The sequence below is a fragment of the Ostrea edulis genome, chromosome 2, assembly GCF_947568905.1.
Source record: "Ostrea edulis chromosome 2, xbOstEdul1.1, whole genome shotgun sequence".
Classification (NCBI taxonomy): Eukaryota; Metazoa; Mollusca; class Bivalvia; order Ostreida; family Ostreidae; genus Ostrea; species Ostrea edulis.
The window spans coordinates 1,892,651-1,911,824 of record NC_079165.1 but is presented as its reverse complement, the minus strand read 5'-3'; the positions used below and the strand labels follow the sequence as shown (position 1 = coordinate 1,911,824).

At 33.1% G+C, this 19,174-nt stretch overlaps 1 protein-coding gene across 4 annotated transcripts; it reads right to left on the bottom strand.

Moving 5' to 3' along the window:
- Positions 1–4,126: 4,126 nt before the first annotated feature.
- LOC125680315 (uncharacterized) lies at positions 4,127–18,909 on the bottom strand. 4 transcript variants are annotated; one of them, XM_056157268.1, is made up of 5 exons: positions 18,807–18,860; positions 14,196–14,240; positions 6,747–7,060; positions 5,727–5,795; positions 4,127–4,983 (listed from the first exon to the last, which is right to left on the bottom strand). In XM_056157268.1, exons 3-5 carry the CDS (start codon positions 7,009–7,011, stop codon positions 4,502–4,504), a joined length of 816 nt encoding a protein of 271 aa, XP_056013243.1. In that variant the 5' UTR covers positions 7,012–7,060; positions 14,196–14,240; positions 18,807–18,860; the 3' UTR covers positions 4,127–4,501. The 4 variants fall into 4 exon arrangements, with proteins under 4 accessions (XP_056013243.1, XP_048775754.1, XP_048775753.1 ...); XM_048919797.2 differs by lacking the exon at positions 14,196–14,240 and having other exon boundaries at positions 18,807–18,909; XM_048919796.2 differs by lacking the exons at positions 14,196–14,240; positions 18,807–18,860 and adding an exon at positions 7,529–7,611.
- Between the last annotated feature and the right edge of the window lie 265 nt (positions 18,910–19,174).

Below are 19,174 nucleotides of genomic sequence, written 5' to 3'. Positions count from 1 at the left end.
CTCCGCCTCTTGGAAGTTATAGTACTCTGGATTTCTGCCAAAGGCTTTCTGTCTGATTTTTAAAGTATGGCTAAGATCAAAGGAAAAAGTACCGCACTGTGACAAAAATATTCATGAAAATCGAGGGTTCCGCTGATCATGCAGCCACGGTTTGAGGCAGAGTAGTTACTGCCGGACTCAGTAACCGTGGCTAGTGAGTAGTTACTGCCGGACCCAGTAACCGTGGCTAGTGACAATGGGATTGCGTATGATCAATTCTTAAACCAAAACAGGCTTCTGACAAATACGTTGATGTTGCATGGGTCTCAATAATCTTTTTTTATTATTTGAAAAGTAGAGTTATACATGTATACATTTATTGACAGTTGAAAAAGTGAGATTATATGAATTTCGATCTTGAAAACAGATAACTCCATTTACTTGATCAGGATATAGCGCTCACGGTGGGTGTGAGCGGTCGACATGGGATGCTTACTCCTCTTAGGCACCTGATCCCACCTCTGGTGTGTCCAGGGGTCCATGTTTGCCCAACTATCTATTTTGTATTGCTCATAGGAGTTATGAGATTGATCACTGTTTGTTATCTTCACCTTTCATGAAGTCATAATGACGTAACGAAGAGGATTGCGGGGACCGAGGGGTGCAGTACTAAAATGTTGAGGTCAAGGCCTCGTATTACTAGTAGTTCCTACACTGCCTTCGTTGCGGCTTTAAACAAACACAATAGTTGTTTACTTTTCCAATATTGGGTTATCTATCTTTCTACAAAAACATTTGTAACCATTACTTAAAGCGGTCCAATCTCAATTTGTTTTTGTATAATGTCTAAATTATCAGAAGAAAAACCACGTTATTACTTTTTAAAATACAGTATTATATGTCATATTTGTTTTCCCTAACGTTTCGTGTGTAATACTGTGCATGATTTTCCTTTTGTCGTACTCCTATTCTGAGTACATGTAAAAATACAAGTTTGCAGTGATGGAATGCTCAGATCATCAGGCAATTATATCGCTTAATTACGCATAAAGGATGAAAACAGTGGCGGATTTAAGGGGGGGGGGGCGCCGCAAGCCGCCGCCCCCCCCCCCTCTAAATTTTTCAAATTTAAGGTAAATCGTGGTATCTTAATTAGAAAAATGTACTAAATGATAAAAGAAGCAATAATTTCTTCCACTCCCGTAGAAATAAATGACAAAATCTTTTGATTTCTTGAATTACTTTATTGGGAGAACTTAATTTTTTCCCAAAACCCTTAAAGTTTGCGTCATTTTATTAATTTCACCTTATAAAAAATTATAGAAAATAGTACAAATGACTAAGTAGGAGACATATTTCAAGCCCTATAAAATCTGTAAAAGCCGGGGGTTTCGCCCTCTGGGCCCCCACCATGGCTTCACCCTGGACCCACTGCCTCATAAAGTGGCGTCCCCCCCCTCCACCGTAACCACAATTCCTGGATCCGCCCCTGGAAAGGACCCATAACGATTTAGAGACTGAAATATTTTTTTCAGTCAATTCATTATGGTACATAAATTCTGCTAATAACAAGTATTTATGAAGATACGCAGCTCTTATTTTATCTACTTTTATCTAAACCACATTAACACAGGTGTTTGACGATTCATAATTATGAAGTTGATTTGGGTAGTTAGTGGCACCGGTCAAAATGGCTGTGATAAATGAAAGTGCATACGGTTTTACAATGTTCGGTAACTCGGAGATATTACGGACTTCAGTTTATGAATTCGGGTAAGAAATGCAATTTGCAAATGATATATAATGCTTCACATCCTATGAAATTGCTTGTTGCGATGCACAACCATTCTATTTAGTGGTACTGAGCCAGAGCCCAGCTAAAAGTCGATAAAAGTAATAGGAATTTTTCCGAATTCATTTCTGCATATCTTGGGAAGTATACGAAATTTCAGGATGAATTTTGGTAGTAATGTAGATTTATTATGTGTGATTATATTCAAATACAAAGTAGACATTAATACCAATTGCATTTGGTTTATTGTTTTTCATCGACAAACTTGGATATCCTATATTTAGAGTTTTATACCTCTAGATACTCTTTAACAGTAAATTCGAACCCAAGTGATACAATTTCCTGTGGTTCAGATCAGTTGAAACATGCACCAGCAAAGGAAGTATGTTCAATATTTATTCAGACTCGTCCATATATTGATTTACAAGGTTATTGAATTGACAGTTTGCCGGTTTGGTAAATATTCTTGAAGAATTATTGTGATCTGATTACAGAAAAATTTGTTTAACAATATTGCTAACGGATCTTATGTTATATTGACATTTGAAAATCAGAAATACAAGATATCCCTACACGGTCGTCTCTTTGTTTATTTTGTAAGCATGTTTACCTACTTGTGAAAGATGTGTGTTACTTGCAAATTGAATTTAGCAACATCAAACCTAACAATAGATAAAGTATCCCTTTCAATTTGTTTCTATCCTTATCATATTACATGAAAACTTTATGACAAACAGGATGACTTCAGCTTCCCCATCGTAACCTTTTGATACTTAAATAGCAATATGCCTATATGGTGTAGATTTCTCGTAACTAATTCGATTAGAAAGAGCTAGTACTGTGCATGGCCAATTTTTGAGATAGGCATCTGACAATTAAGTTGATGTTACAGGGGTTTCAATAGTCTCGTATAAAGTCTGCATTTCGCAAATTTTATGGTCGTTATAACGATCTACAATGTAATTTATCAATCCAACCTGTCGTTGGGTTAAATATTGTCTGACTTATTTCATACCAATTGAGGTCGTTCTTGGCACACTGATTTTGACTACAGATTACTCCGTTTACTTGATCAAGATATAGGGGCTCACGGCGGGTATGACCGGTCTACAGGAGGTGCTTACTCCTCCTAGGTACCTGATCGCACCTCTGGTACATCCAGGGGTCTGTGCTTGCCCTACTCATAATTGGAGTTTTGAGATTGATTTGATTGATTGATTGATTCAATATTGTTTAACGTCACTCTGGAGAATATTTCACTCATATGGAGACGTCACCATTGCCGGTGAAGGGCTGCAAAATTTAGGCCTATGCTCGGCTCTTACGGTCTTTGAGCAGGGAGGGATTGTTATCGTGTCACACCTGCTGTGACACGGGGGCCTCAGTTTTTGCGGTCTCATCCGAAGGGCCGCCCCATTTAATCGCCTCTTACGATAAGCAAGGGGTACTGAGGACCTATTCTAACCCGGATCCCCGTATGATCAGTCTTTAAATCAAGGCAGGCTACTAACAAACAAGTAAAGTCAATGGTCATTATAACGACCTAGTTTGCAAAGACAACCTGTCATTGGGTCAAATGCTGCTTGACGTGTTTCATTCCGATTGTTGGCCTGTTCTTTACACACTGATTTTGACAACGGACTACTTCATGCAGCTGGTCAAGATATAGAGCCCACAGTGGGTTTGGCCGGTCGACAGTGGATACTTACTCCTCCCAGGCACCTGATCCCACCTCTGGTATATCCAAGGGTCCGTGTTTGCCCAACTCTCTATTTTGTATTCCTTATAGGATTGATGAGATTGATAACTGTTCGTTATCTTTACTTTTTTTTTTTTTTTATTGTAGGCGCCAATCTTAAACTTGCAAATTACGACGGACCGTTGGTGAGAAGAATTGACGTGTGTGATAGTACGTGTATGATATTTTTCGTTGCTCTAAACACTAATTAACCGTGAAGGATGTCACGTTTACTCACAGATAGAAACGTTTATTTTTTCTAACTTTTCTCGAGCATATCAGATTTGAGCATTCTACACGGAAGTTCAATTGTTTACTACTGCATTGTTATCCAATATCATTTCGTGCTTCAGATTGAATGCATGGGGCGTTTCAAGATCTTTAAATAACAATGCTTAGAGTAAATTTATTATTACAATCTTGATATTCGTTTTGGATGGTCGTTCTTGTGATGTGGTTTAGGAATAAATATCTAGTTTGTTTTAGGAATAAATATCTACTTTGTTTTAGGAATAAATATCTAGTTTGTTTTAGGAATAAACAGATGAGCATGGGACAATTTGCAGAGATGCCCCATGGTTTGTTTTTTCCCTACGATAAAATAAAAAAAACAGACATCAAATTTATTTCATTTATTTTTAATCTATAATTCAACTTGTTTCTTTAAATCTGTAGGCAAATGATTTATGTCAAGTTGAAAGGTTGCAATGTTTTTTTATCAGGAATTAAAAACATTCGTAAATGTAAATATGTTATACCCCCACATCAATACCATTACGTCTATGATTATTTCTCGTTGCAGAAGTAATAAAAATTATTTCCTTTATTTTTCAAAGCCACAGAGAGTCTAATGTATTCATATTGGATATAAATTCAAGAGCAGCGTAGAAATAACAGCTAACAGTGTATAAATCACACATAAAACTAACAGACTATACAACAGACTATAACAATGGACGATTTGAGTTTTTTTCATTATGACATAGTTCGGTTCATGTATATGAAAAACACCGAAATGGAAACGGAATAGAAAATGGCATCTGGTGATTTTTACTGTTCTCAATATGGCCACAACTTTCAGAAGAATACTGGTCATTTACAGGTGGCATTCCAAATAGACAGTTTGACGATACCGCACAAGACGGAGAATAACAAGGCAAGATGTCCTCTTCAAGAGACTTGGAAGAGACGTTTTTCAAATTCTGAATCATTATTCTGAAATTGAATTTGTAAGTGTATCGTTTCCCCTGCACTTTGTTTAGAATCATCTTATCGTAATAGTATCTCAGTGCTCGGCTCAGCTTGTCGTAATTCATGTTGGGCTTGTTTTTACGACGACCCCATTTTCGGGCAACTTCCTCCGGATCGACTATTCGGAACTCTCCGTTTAAGTCCTCCCATCGGATGCAATCGCTATTGGATGTGTCGATGAGTAGTTCTAGGAGAAACTGCCACAACTGTACCTGTCCACCGCCTACAGATTAAAGGTTAAAGGTTATAGGCTAAAGAAAATACAATAATTTAATTAAATCATCATCAACAACTGAAACACTGCAGAATAGTTACTCTAAAGCATCGCTAAACGTTGAATGTATACATGTATAAATTTCAAAATCTTTAAAACTATGTTGGTCATTAGAACTATATTTCCATAAGCTTGCCAAAAATATTTACGATCTAATCTTTTGTCCAGTTTTATGTGGAATTTTGTCAAGTTGAGACAGATAAATATTAGGACAAATCCATAAAAGAGATAAAAAAATTATTTGTTCAAAAAATGTAGAAAATGAGGTACCCTTTATATCCCATTGCCCAGTGTATACATCGAACTCAGAAACAAATGGTTTATTCATACTGAATGCAATCATGTCATTTCGATCTAAATTCAAATGCGTGAGTCTCTTATTCTTGTCATAGATCAATAACAAGTAACAGTATACTAATACAGTTGCAGAAGATCAAGATTATTTGTTTAACGATAACCGTTCATGATACATGTATATTAATATCTATAGCCATATGTAAACAGTGGACTTTTTGTACATTATGCATATAGTACTCTGTCTATGTGTCTCTCTATGTGTGTGTGGTAGCGAGATACTTCATCAATTGACTCACTATTTCATTAAACGAAACCAAAACACCTATAGACAATCTCAATTTCAATCGGGTGGTGATATATACGGCTTTTAAAAGGTTGTAAAACCTAATACTTACCAGACAATATTGTGGCGATGTAGCGGAGGTCATCTTCAGTTCGTATTTGGCTGTTATCCACAATGGTCTCTGGTTTAATGAAAAGTTTATTTTAGAATGGTACACAGTGGTCGACATTTTATCTTATATTAGTGTAAGTAATACCGAAATAATATGAAAAAAATCAACAGTAAAGTGTAAAAGCTAAGCAAATTACCAATATAACCGTGTTTATCCGGCTATCTATCTACTTATGTACATCAAAAATATCATAAAGTCGAATTTAATTCAACCGGTTGTATTTCAAATTCTGCTCTATAATACTAATCATTCATCTAATGTATTTTTTCTTTTGCATGTGAAAGTAATTGAGAGTTACAGTTATGTAAAGTATAGATGAAACTTTAAGGAAAGTGAAATGTACTGCTAAACGAGGAAACTTGTTTGTCCAGCTCTTAATTTTTTGTACCCCTTAAAGGAGTTATAAGATTGATTGCTGTTCGTTATCTTCAACTTGCAAAGTATGTGCTGTATTTGGACAGTCATACTTTGCTTCAAAATTATTCACTTGTTTATTTTTTTGTGCATTGTGCATTCTCCCAGAGCACCTCAATTGTGTTATTCTCTATGTGTTCCAACTGACAAAGCTGGAGAATAATTATGAGGTCATAAAAAGACATTTATCAAGCATTTTCAGTATTCCTACGATATAGTATGTTTATCATGTAATTTATCCTTCAGAAACATGGAGTGGAGCTTTAAACAAACCTGATATTTATATCATAGATTGACAATTCTTATACAATTACATTTGGGAGGGAGAAAAGTCCCATACAATTACATTTAGGAGGAAAGTAGCTAAAGTGAATTGTTCTTTCAATAATTTCAATGTACGTTCAAAATGTGATTATTCCCCCAGTTGGAATTTTAAATATACTTAGAAATATCAATGCTATTTATTTGTACATTTTACAACGGTCAAGTTTTGCATGCATTAAATTCTTAATGTCTATCACCAATGATAAGGAAAATGAGTTATACCTTTCCTCCCATTGTTGCCGTTGTCCTTGTTGATACAATCCATAATGTCCGTCAGTGTTGTGGACGAATCAGCAACCTCCGCGTAACAGGCTGGGCCGCTATCAATGCCGAAGAAGCAAGTGCTCTGGAAATCTTTCATCGCTTGATTTTCTTCCAGCGGATGTCTGGTCCAGGATTCCGTTGCATCGCAAGCTTGTTTGGACATTCTCTCTTCATCCTGTCTGATGTGATATCTTTTAAATTGCATTTCAGTTTCCATCATCATTGGTGGGCGAAATTTCTCCGGATTTATACGGAACAGTATTTATCCCATTCTGAAATTAAATTTAATCAAATTAAATTTTGAAGTAATTTCAAATGGAGTTTACTTACGTCAATGGACCAATGTATCTGTATGAAAACTGGGGGGGAAATTTACATATGAAATATATTATAAAAATGGGTTTAAATTTCAAAATTGAATGCATTAATTCATGTGAAGTAATAAAATAAGTTATATAAAAGTCCAACGAAATGTCACGTCACAGAAATCGGATGCCTTCACACAAAGTCAAAGACACCACATTTAAACAAATCATGAATTAAAAGTTGACATTTAAAATGATAACCATAAAAATTGAAGATGCAAATAAATATTTTTGTAAAAAAACAAATGAAAGAAATTACGAATCAAAACAAAAAACAATCTCGAAGCTGGAAGCACAAAGAATTGTCGGCAAGTTCTATTCCGTTCGCCGAGATTTGCACGTTTGAGTCACCAACTTATTTTATGCAGATTTTACCTTGGCAGTGTCCGAGCTGATGTTTCTTAATGTCAAACACATCTGTACACAGACTGACAGGTACCTTTAGTTAAATTACATTTATTTTAAGGTAGATGGTAAATCCACATAAATCGTGAGTCACGCAAACCCGTAAAGATAGGGGAACTCATATCACATTGACACAGAAAACCCTTGTCCTTTGACTCGGATTACATCAGCGTGCACCCGTTAGCATTCACGATTCGTTTGTCCGGATATTTGTCTTATTCTTTCTACATTTGTTCAAATCGATTGATCTACTTTTTCTCGCTTGTGATAGTACCCCGACCCTCCATTTTCGGGTTCTCCGATCATCGTCCATGATGACCTATTCAAAAGGGTGATTGTGTTTCGTGATTGTTTTTTGTACTCACGCTGACAGAGTTTGTCAAAACATGAAAGAATCAGTTGAAGTGTTATTAATAGTTTGATATACGGGTTTTCCAAATATAACATCGTACTTTTAATTTTTTTTATATTCGAAAAGAAATATAGAGCAGGTGCACTTTGCATCACTGTCATTTCGTTCTTGTATTGCAGAATATTTAAATGCAGTTGAAAAGGGGTTTTGACTTTTGAATCACACATCTGCATTATAAGATTTCTTAATATTTATAGCATGTATAAGTTTCAAAAGTACTTTAAATGAACTGTTATATTGTAGGGCTAGATCGTCATTATCATGTGTAAAATGTCCAAATTATACTTAAAATCTCTTACAAAAGCAAAATACACGTAGTAACTTGTTTATTACAATTTATATCAGATTTCGGCCTAGGTCTCGGCAATAATCACGCGTGAATTTGAGTTTGGATGTGATTGGGATGTTGTTTTAAATACTATATCTCTCGAAAGTATGATATTCTTGATAAGTTCACAAATAATTGTTTTGAAATTCTTTTCTCTGTGTGCTCTTGTTTACCTATTTAAATTACAATCATGGTCCTGATTTGTATATCATTCTGATTAAGTTCATTAGTTCATTCTTAAGACATCCATATACCTGTACCCGAACAGCGACGACTAAAAGTCATTCTTTGTCTTGAAGTCCAATAACCACTGTCCGGGAAAAAACCCAACTAAAGGTGAATTGATATATGAGTGGTATAATTTGCATAAGTCATCATTTCTGAATCGCTAAACACCGCGGAGTTGTTTCCGGAATGACGTCACATTTATCAAATCTTGTTGCTTGACACAGACAGTGGACTGTCATGCGCCTGTTTAAGATCTTATTGATAGTTGTCGCACCCCATCCCATGTAAATCTCCTATTATTGGTGTATATCATCCATCATAAAATAAATTTCCAATTTATATAAATTTTGGTTACGGATTACTCCGTTTATCTGATTATGATATAGGGCCCACGAAGGGTGTAACTGGTCAACAAGGAATGCTTACTCCTCTTAAACACCTGATCCCACCTCTGGTATATCCAGGGGTCCGTGTTTGCCCAACTCTCTATTTTGTATTGCTTTTAGGAGTTATGGGATTGAATACTGTTTCTTATCTTCATTTTTTCACACTGCAATCGTATCTCAACACTAAATAAAATTGAAATCGACTGCAGTGTACTTTTAGTTTATTTATGACTTTATAACTACCTACATACACTTGACGGTCCTTTGCCTTAGCAAACTACTAAATATCCATATGCGTCTTATAATAAAGAGCTTATGATCTTTACAAACTTTATGCATTATAAATGTATTGTATATTTAAAGTGACATATAGGTCCCATGGGCTTTGAGCTAATTGTTGTATATATTTATTTACAGAATATGTTACATGTACAACACATTTCACACTGATAAATATTACCTACCTACTTACTAAAGAATGACATCCCTTAACTAGATATGATCAAGCTCTTCCTTTTTGGAGATTTTGGATTTACTAAGCGTTCTATATATGTTTATATCCCTGGATTTATTGGACGTTCATAATCTAAAAGTTAACCAAGAACAGTGAATATTGAAGACTACAGTTATAAATGAAACATATTTTTCAAAACGTTTACAAATTTATCTGTTTATGTGTTATGTCACATGATTATATAACAATAAAATATGCTACAATCAATGCTGATATTATTTCTCCTTTGATATTTTCATAACTGGTCAACAAGGAATGCTTACTCCTCCTAAGTACCTGATCCCACCTCTGGCTTAGATTTCTCGAAAAAATATCAAACTTAAGTTTTAGGTGTTTTTTTTATTTGAGCAGTCAAAATCTGAGTAAAAGTTTCGATCAAGTCCCCCCTCCCCCGAAAACTCCAGCCCAGGTGTGTTGAGGGGTCCGTTCTTGCCCTTCTCTTAATTTTGTACTCTTTATAGGAATTATAAGATTGATATGAGATTGTTCATTATCTTCATTTTTTGTATTATTTTTTTTAAAAGTTGATCTGTTGTAGAAGCTATGCACTTCTAATGTTGATGTTTTCGTTGATTCTACTTTTGTTTTCCCTGAAAATGTGCATAGTCCACAGCATATGCTGAAGGTTGTAGAGGGGCATGCATACAAATGAAAATTTCATATAATTGATTACAAAACAGCGATTGTGGGTTTTCGGAACGAAGATATAGGGCTGACACCGGGTGTGGCCGGTCAACAGGGGGTGTTTACTCCCCCCAGGCATCTGATCCCACATCTGGTGTGGCCAGGAGGGGTTCACGTTTGCCCTAATCTTGATATTTTACTCTTTATAGGAATTATGAGATAATTGATCGCTGTTCGTTATCGTTACTTTTCCGTGGTGAAGCCAAACATGTGGAAAAGTTGACCTATACCCACAATGAATTCAGATGATAGTCTCTCATCTTGGCTAAATCTTGAAAATAATGGAGATTTTGTTATTTCACAAAAACGCATTGTAACACAAGATAGAAAATGTACATTTTCTCGGCAGGGAAAATAATTATTAAAAAACACGTGAATTTCGAAACAATTCTATGATTAACTGATACATATAATAGCTCCGTGTTGAACTGCAGGTGTGAAATATGAGGTTTCTATAAAGCGACAGGTGGGGAAATTTTTCAACGTACTTTATTCTAACGAAAGTCAACAATGTTATGGTCTACACGTATTTCGAATTCGTTCGCTATCCCATTATGTACTAAAGAAAATATCGGTGTATTCTTTTTGACAACAGACCATTGTATTTTGAGGGGTCTAATGAAATGCTTTCTGATTTTGAAATTAAAAGGGGCATCGTAACAATTGCGGAAGTCATGTTAGAAATGATTTTTTTGGGGGGGGGGGGGGGTCTTCATATGAAATAATCTTCATTCAGTTTATCTATCTTATAAAATAGCACATTTACTAACACTTCTATTCATATTGTTGTTATAGTATTTTGAAAAGTATGAATGAAAAAGTAAAGATAATGAAAAGTGATAAATCTCATAATTCCTAAAGAAAATACAAAATCAAGAGTAGACCACACACGGACCCTTGGACAGACATGCATTATGAAAAAAGAGATAATTTCTAACATCTGCTTACCAATAATTAACCATCTTGTTACATGTCTCACTGGGAATGAGAAGAAAATATATTGCTAATACCTGTTATCTGTACATTTATTGATTATTGATAATGGGGATACAGTTATGTATTCAGAAGTCAGTTATTCGATCGCTTATGTATTACAACACAAATGAAGCTGATTTTATCTAGTAATATCTCCTGCTCGTCCGTAAACAACCCATCAAACAATATTACAATAAGAATTATATACAGTTGCCAGTGTTTGTCACATTTCAATTTGTTTAAACATATTTTCTATTAAGTAGTCTATATATAAACAAAAACATGGCACAAACCTGTTGGTATACGTGGTACATAAATATATTGGTACACGAAGTACATAAATATATTGATACACGAAGTACATAAATATATTGATACACGTGTACATAAATATATTGGTACACGAGGTACATATCACCAATTTTACAAAAGTGGACGAGGTGTAAAGATGGAAGAGAAAGAAAATGGGTGTACATGTATATATTTGTAGATGTACGATATGTACATTAAAGAGTCCCAAGACAAAATAATCCATATAAAACACAGAAAATACACTTTAACTTATTTGGATACCCACTTCCGCCCCTATTTTGGGTTGAACTCATGATAATTGTGTGGTAACAAATCTCATAGCAACATGCGACGAGCGTGCTTGACCGTTACACTATTTAGGCAAGTCAGATATTTTGCTTTTAAATGGGCATAGCCACGATTTGGACAGAAAATTTTCAAATCTTATTTTATTTTTATTTTTACTGTTTACAATGCTTAACTAAGGTATTTCCAAAGGTCAGCAAAATTTGAATGTCATTCGTTGAGTTACAAATGAGATGCAGCACTCGCGATTCTATGTTAAGTAAACCAGGGCCCTGTGGTCTGATTTTCGAAAGTATGCTAAGATTGATCCTAAGATATATCTTACGACAAATATTAGGATATTCTTGGGACTGTCTTAGGACAATCGTAAATTGTAAATCAAAGATGTCTTAGGATTGTCCTAACAAAGATGGTCTTAGGATTGTCGTCATCTTCGCAAGCCAAGTGTCCGATTCGCTTACTCTTATGAGAAGATGGATTGTCGTAAGAGTAATTGTCACATGTCTTTTATTTACATCATGACTTTTGAAATATTCGTTGCTTTTATACAAACCTATCGATAGATAATCCGGAAAAGCACGGATAAATGTTTGACCTGCTCATTTTTCAATTCAATTCAATTCAATTTATTTCGCTCAAACCATGTTAAACGGTACATGAGGTACAATAAATATAATGCAATGTACATGCAAGAAAAATCGTCAGAGGTTCATATATGGAATAATACAGCTTTCTTAGATACCAGAGGGAAACATGAAATACAATGTATGTATAAATAAACATAATAGTAATGCGTTTAAGGGGAAGCAGAAGAACAATTACGAAAAACAACAAACAATCTCAAAAATATGAGAAATAAAAACACAGAGATTTCTTAATATTTTCATATCTTGAGTTGACAATAGATTAGAAAACTTGAGAACATTTGGTCTTTCATAGAAAAAATTGTCTATGTATTTTTTCCTTAATTGTGAAAAAGTTGGACACTGTAAAATGAAATGGAATTCATCTCCTATTTCTCCTTTATTACAAAATGTACATAGTCTTTCATTCAGGGGAATACCATGCCATCTTCCTGTCTCTATGGGTAATCGGTGATTTGAAGTGCGAAATTTCATAAATAGTTTTCTTAATTTTACAGGCAGAGTAAGTACATATTTCTCTAAACCAAAACAATGTTTGAAAAGTTTATAAACCTGGCCCTTAGAAGAGTCGTCAATATCAGAAGACCACTTCTGAATAAATTGATCTTTCAAAATCAAGTTAACTGTTGTAGATAACCATTTAACATTTACGCAATAACCTTGCTCATTCCAAATATTTGAAAGTCCACACATGTTTAAAATTTTTTGAACACAGTCAATCCAAAGGTTTTTATATCCAACTTTTTCATATTGGGTACAAAAATATCTATAAACAATATTAACAATTTTATTTTTTGAGTGTAACAATTTTGCCCAGTATGTAATCATTCTTGAATAAACCATTTTTTAACCATTGCCCATTACTCGTCATTGATATAACAATATATATGTACAATGCAATCATGTGAGTCTTTATTCACATGTAAACAAGCTAATAATAGAATGGGATAGATGCACATACGTTGAAAAAGCTAAGCAATTATTAACAAATAGTCTTGGTATATAATGATTGATCATTTTTATAATCCCATGCAATTGAAGTTGATGGATTTTTTTAATTTTGTAAATGTATTTCATCTTTTAATATCATTTTCCGGAATTAAATAATTTTCCCCATTTCTTTGTGTCAAAATATAGGTGATTTCAAAAGGAATTTCACTTTTTTGGTTTCAAAATTAATCTTATCATACTGTTTCATCCGTAAAATGATGTAAATAAAATATTTGATAATCTTACAACAAACCTAAGACCATCGAAGTCCAAATTTGTTAGGACAATCCTAAGATATTTTTGATTTTCAGTTTACGATTGCCCTAAAATAATCCTAAGACTGCCCTAAGATTTGTCCTAAGACATTCTTAACATACATTCGAAAACCAGGTCCAAGGCTCGTGCATGCCATGTTTATGTTGCTGAAAAGGTGATTGTGACAAAAGTTATTACCGATACTCTGGCAAAATACGAAACGTCTGATGTATTTTCTAACCGTGATGATATTGTTTTTGATAAATAATCATTTTCAAAATTAATTTTTAAAAATACAGAAAATTGAATAATGCAATATCACAATGTCAACATATGTCGCTGTTTATGAAAATTCATTGTAAATTAAGATGAAGTCAAATCTGGTGTATTCTTAATGAAAATCCTGGTCAACGACTGTCTCTTGCAACTTGCTTCTATGAAAAATAGTTTCAAAAGAATGTACTTTGTGTAGTAAAAATATTTAAAATTATAACATTCATGTAAAGCTCAGTTGCTTTGAACGATGATTTATCACGAAGAGCACATCTACTAGAAAATATGTTGGATTTGTTAGACCTTGAAGAATATGTTGATTTTGAGAGCCAAATTATTGAAACACAATACCTTTCTCTTTTGGGATGCATCAATGGTACCAGCTTTGGGAATTGTCTTATGATAAATGGAAAAAAGTAATTTAAATTGTATCAAATAATGTTTTCAACTGAAAAATCAATTTATATTTGATTGTTACAAAAAGTAACTTTGTACATATATATCTAACTTTATTTGTACCTGTACATATTCAATGTATAATGTTCTAGTCATAATTCTCCATTACTTTGGAGGAAATAAAAAATATCTTATATTATATCTGGACTAGTTTGTCTTAGGACTCTTTAAATCTACATCCATTTTCTTTCTCATCCATCTTTACACCTCCAACAGTTTTGTAAAATTTGTAACATGTAACTCGTGTACCGTATATTTATGTACACGTGTACCAATATATTTATGTACATGTGCACCAATTTATTTATGCACACGTGTACCAATATATTTATGTACACGTGCAACAATATATTTATGTATCTCGTGTATCAATATATTTATGTACACGTGCACCAATATATTTATGCACACGTGTACCAATACATTTCTGTAACTCGTGCACCAATATATTTATGTAGTTCGTACACCAATATCTTTTTGTGCACGTGTACCAATATATGAATGTACCACATGTACCAAATATTTATGGTTTGAGAGAATGAATCCATCTTGTCTGGAAAGCTTCTCTAAAAGAAGTACACATCTTGTCACATCAATGACATTACTCGCCCAATTAAACCTTGTTTCGTCTGAGCCGTAGTTACAGTCAGTCGACTGGTCTTTGCCAGTCCTGATCATATTTAAGTCATTTTAACGGAATTTAACTCTTGTTTTTGTTCGTTAGAAATATTAGAAAAAAGGCAATAGACTATGGAGAGTCATACTGAGCAGCATTACCTAAACATCTATATTGATATCAATTGATATCCCTGTCAACAAGATTTATATATCACATAACTATTAGTCTGTCATTTCTACCAGATTGATGTTTCTTTACCAGTATAATATACAATAATCGGGTTGAGAAAAAGAACTATTTTCAAGTTTATATATATAGTATACATGTATATCATCAGAATATACATTTACATCATCAGAATCCAAAACTCGAAAATTCACATCTCGAATTCATACTTCGCCTTGCACAACTCTGAATGATCTTTTATTATATCCTCATTGAAACAATTCGCCTTATATCCTAATTACATTCTATTCTATAATTTCCAATTTTAGTAATTTTCATTTCTCAAATCATCAAAAGAATCTAAGTGATTGTTCAGTGTTAAAACTGAATGCAGAGATACAACAGTACTAACAATACAAAGTATCTTGCATTTACATATTTCATATCAAGTTGAAAGCACATTGCATCTTAGCATATTCCTAAAATGTCCGTGCATACAGGACTTTACACTCCTTAAACAGGGCGATCCTTCGCCGGAAGTGACCTTACCCTTCCTGACCTTTGTTATTGGCAGTGTGAGACGCTCAAAAAATTTATAGGAAACTTTCCCTTTGTCCTAAAATACCTGTCGTCTCTGGATTTATCTTTATGTTCATAATTCATGAGGTAAATACATGTATATTACTAACTTTGAAATTTAATAAAATCTTTAGAAGTGCGAAAAGTCAATGGACATTGGTAATCCCCTTTATGAACTCTGATTAATTAACTACAGAAGGCGCCAAATATTTTCAAATGTTCTGATTGGCATTACAACATGCAGTAAAAACTGATTTTTTTAAAAAGAGAATAACATATTCCTCGTTTTATTGAGAATAAATTACCCTGTCAAATATTCATATGAGAAGTCGGTAACTATAAAGGCGTTTCTTTATTATTGCATAGACCCCTAAATACCGTTCAAAGAACGAAAACTCCAAACACAAAAGAACAGCCCAAAAATGCTTCAGTATATATATAGAAAAAGACACATTCTCATATCAATTTTTAAAACCAATCATCTCAAATTTCAAATCTTCATGATAATAGTGTTCAATTCAAACCCGCATGGTATTATTCATTTTGTGCAATATGAATGTTATTCACCGCAAATTAAAATGATAACTGAATATTGCATTGGTAGATATTCTAGAGTTTAGATTGCGGTTAGGGTTTGCGTTAGGTCTAAGAAATACTATTTTGTAAATAAAAGATAGAAATTTTGGCATAAACAATCTAAATAATATGGTTTTGAACCATTCATGGTTGGTTCATTTTCTAGACAGATTCTTTAACTATTATTCTCAAAATCAACACGGGGCTGGTTTCCTTTTTCATTTCATATATCATATTTATTTTCTCCACCATAGAGTAAATAAATAATTTTTTAATCTGTGTGGTTTTTGAATATTTTGTTTTTAAATTTTGTTTTCGGTTTTCTTTGGGTTTGATTTTTTTTTTTTTTTTTTGGTTTTATTATGGTGTTTTTATTTGATTTTTTCATTTATTTAATTTTTTTTTATTCAATTATTCATTTTCGATTTACTTTGGTATTTCAAAGGTCTTTTTATATTTCGATTTTTCTTCTATTTTGTTTTTTCTTTTGTTCCGTTTTTATTTCATTTTGCTTCTTTTATTATTATTATTATTTTGGTTGGTTGGTTTTCTTCATTTCTATTTTTTAAAATGATATAAAAGATCTTTCCCATCTTCAAACGTAATACGTTCAAATACAAATTGATAACATTCTATGCAGAAATAGTGAAAATTTCAAATATCAAGTGACACTTGTTATCCATAAATTTTTCACGTGTTTTCCAGATGACTGGGACGACACATTTTTGAGTCTGTATGCAATGACACATACAGATGGACTGAGGTGGAAATATTTTGTATATTTTCTATTTTACGGTTTTCATATTTAAGGAAACGTACAATTTCATTTCAATTCTAACAGATTTTCAAATCATATTGACATTTTTTCCCCATTTTCTTTTTATATAAAACGAATATATGAAAAGTTGGAAAGAGCCTAAATATATCATAGAATGAAATAAAGTCAAATAAAATGAATAAATAAATTAAAGTAGAGTGTCGTTTTATATAAAAACTGTATCTGATTGCAATTTGGAAAAATGTTAATCTCACTGACAGACATGGTATAAAAAACCCTGAAGGTCGGTGATTTTACACAATTTCAACGATAAACGAACAAGTTGTTTGGAGAAGTACATATAAAGTTTTAAATAATTAAACACAAAAATAATGTTTCATATAATTAAACACATAAAACATAATTAAATCAAATGAAAAAATAAAATATTCATTGTATTTTTTTCTTTACATTATCTAATTTTATACTAGTACTCCTTTCAAAATATAAGCAAAGGCTTCACTGTGGTACATCTATTTTGGACCTTAAATCAGATGCGTTCCCACACCAAATATGTTCACTTTAAACAAATTGAACAAAGTCAATTTTGTTAATGATGAATATCTTTAAAAAATTAAATGATCCGTTAACAGCAAAAACACCCTTATCTTATCCAACAGCTTTTAACGTGCAAATGGAAAAAACCAAACAAAAACAAAAGAAAAACAACCAAAAAAAAACAAAAAAACAAAAAAAAAAAACAAAAAAAAAACAACAAAAAACAAAAAATTATCAGACTTGTAATGATTACCAATCACAAGTTAGTTGTCATCTTGGATTGGCTGTAATATCTTGATAACAATCAATACTGCTCTAATAATATGTGGGATTGTTTTCTGTAGTTTAGGCTTCAGAATCAATTTCCTTATGGACCCTTTTTGCTCGGAACGGTGCAAACTATGTTTGAGAACCAGAAAAGAAACTATAAACAATAATTTATCAACAAAATTTCGCAAATATCGGATACAATATATCTACATATATTATTTGTTAATCGAAATTGTGTCTCCTGATTGACAATCCGTGACAGTTGGACGTTGTGCCAGAATGGAGGCTGGATATGACCAGACTGTTTAGCATGGTGGAAATGAAGGTAGCTTCATAATGGCGAGAGTTGGGATATCTGCGTGCATTATTTAATCCATACATTTACAGTTGGTAGGTATATAATTCATTACGTAACTGTGAATTTTAAGGTTAAAATTCGAATATTACATATTTTTGGAGGAAATGTCTTCATCAATAAGCTCACGTCACAGTCGGGTTTTACTGCAGATTTTGAAATGAGCTACAAAAACTGAGAATTAATTCTCTAAATGGCTTTTTAAAAACGTTTTGTGTCAAGTAGTCATTAGATATGTACTTTAAAAAGTCTTTACACGCTATTCAGAATATTATCACTGGAAGGCAATATGATAGAACACATTAACTGTCATTACTGTACCGTCGATCCGCGTCATTCATTTAAATCATAGTTTCAACTTTGAACTTACTAAAAATACAAGAAATTACGTAACCGACAGATAATCACAATGCTTAACACGAGAAAAGAAACAGGATATATCTGCACAAGTAAATGTACCTTATATCTTTATCTACATCTAATCAGCTAGGATTTTTTTGGTGTTAAATCTAGAATATATTATTAGCCTGTTTGCCAATAAATAGTGAGTTAACCCTTAACCATCTGAAATAGTTTGTATAGACAGCAAATAACAGGAAAATCCAAAATCTCGAATTTATGCCTTACCTATAAATTCGATTTCATCTATCCATTAGTTGAAACACTGAAACACAGGATAAGCAATAAAGAATAGTTGAAAGTTACCTCCCCTTAATTTGCACCGAATTACCCGTCCATTTATAAGTGGGTCACGTGACTATAGGTGCGGCGACAGCATACTGTCCTTTTCACCGTTCAGACTTTAAAAAACCACAAAAGCAAATCTCATCTGTAGCTGTTATAAAGTACGAATAAATCTGAGCGCCATTTGTCTGTAGAGATTGGTATTGAGATTTAGTACTCTGTTGCGAATTAACTTATTGTTACTCGACACCTTCCCAAATATAGGATGGCTTCAAATTTACAGATTTTCATAAAATTTTAGTCTAGATATT

Coding starts and splice junctions, on each gene's coding strand:
- LOC125680315 (XM_048919797.2), bottom strand. CDS start 7,011: ATGATGATGGAAACTGAAATGCAATTTAAAAGATATCACATCAGACAG. Junction 5,796..6,746: donor CGGCAACAATGGGAGGAAAG/GTATAACTCATT, acceptor TCATTAAACCAG/AGACCATTGTGGATAACAGC. Junction 4,984..5,726: donor CATCGCCACAATATTGTCTG/GTAAGTATTAGG, acceptor TTTAATCTGTAG/GCGGTGGACAGGTACAGTTG.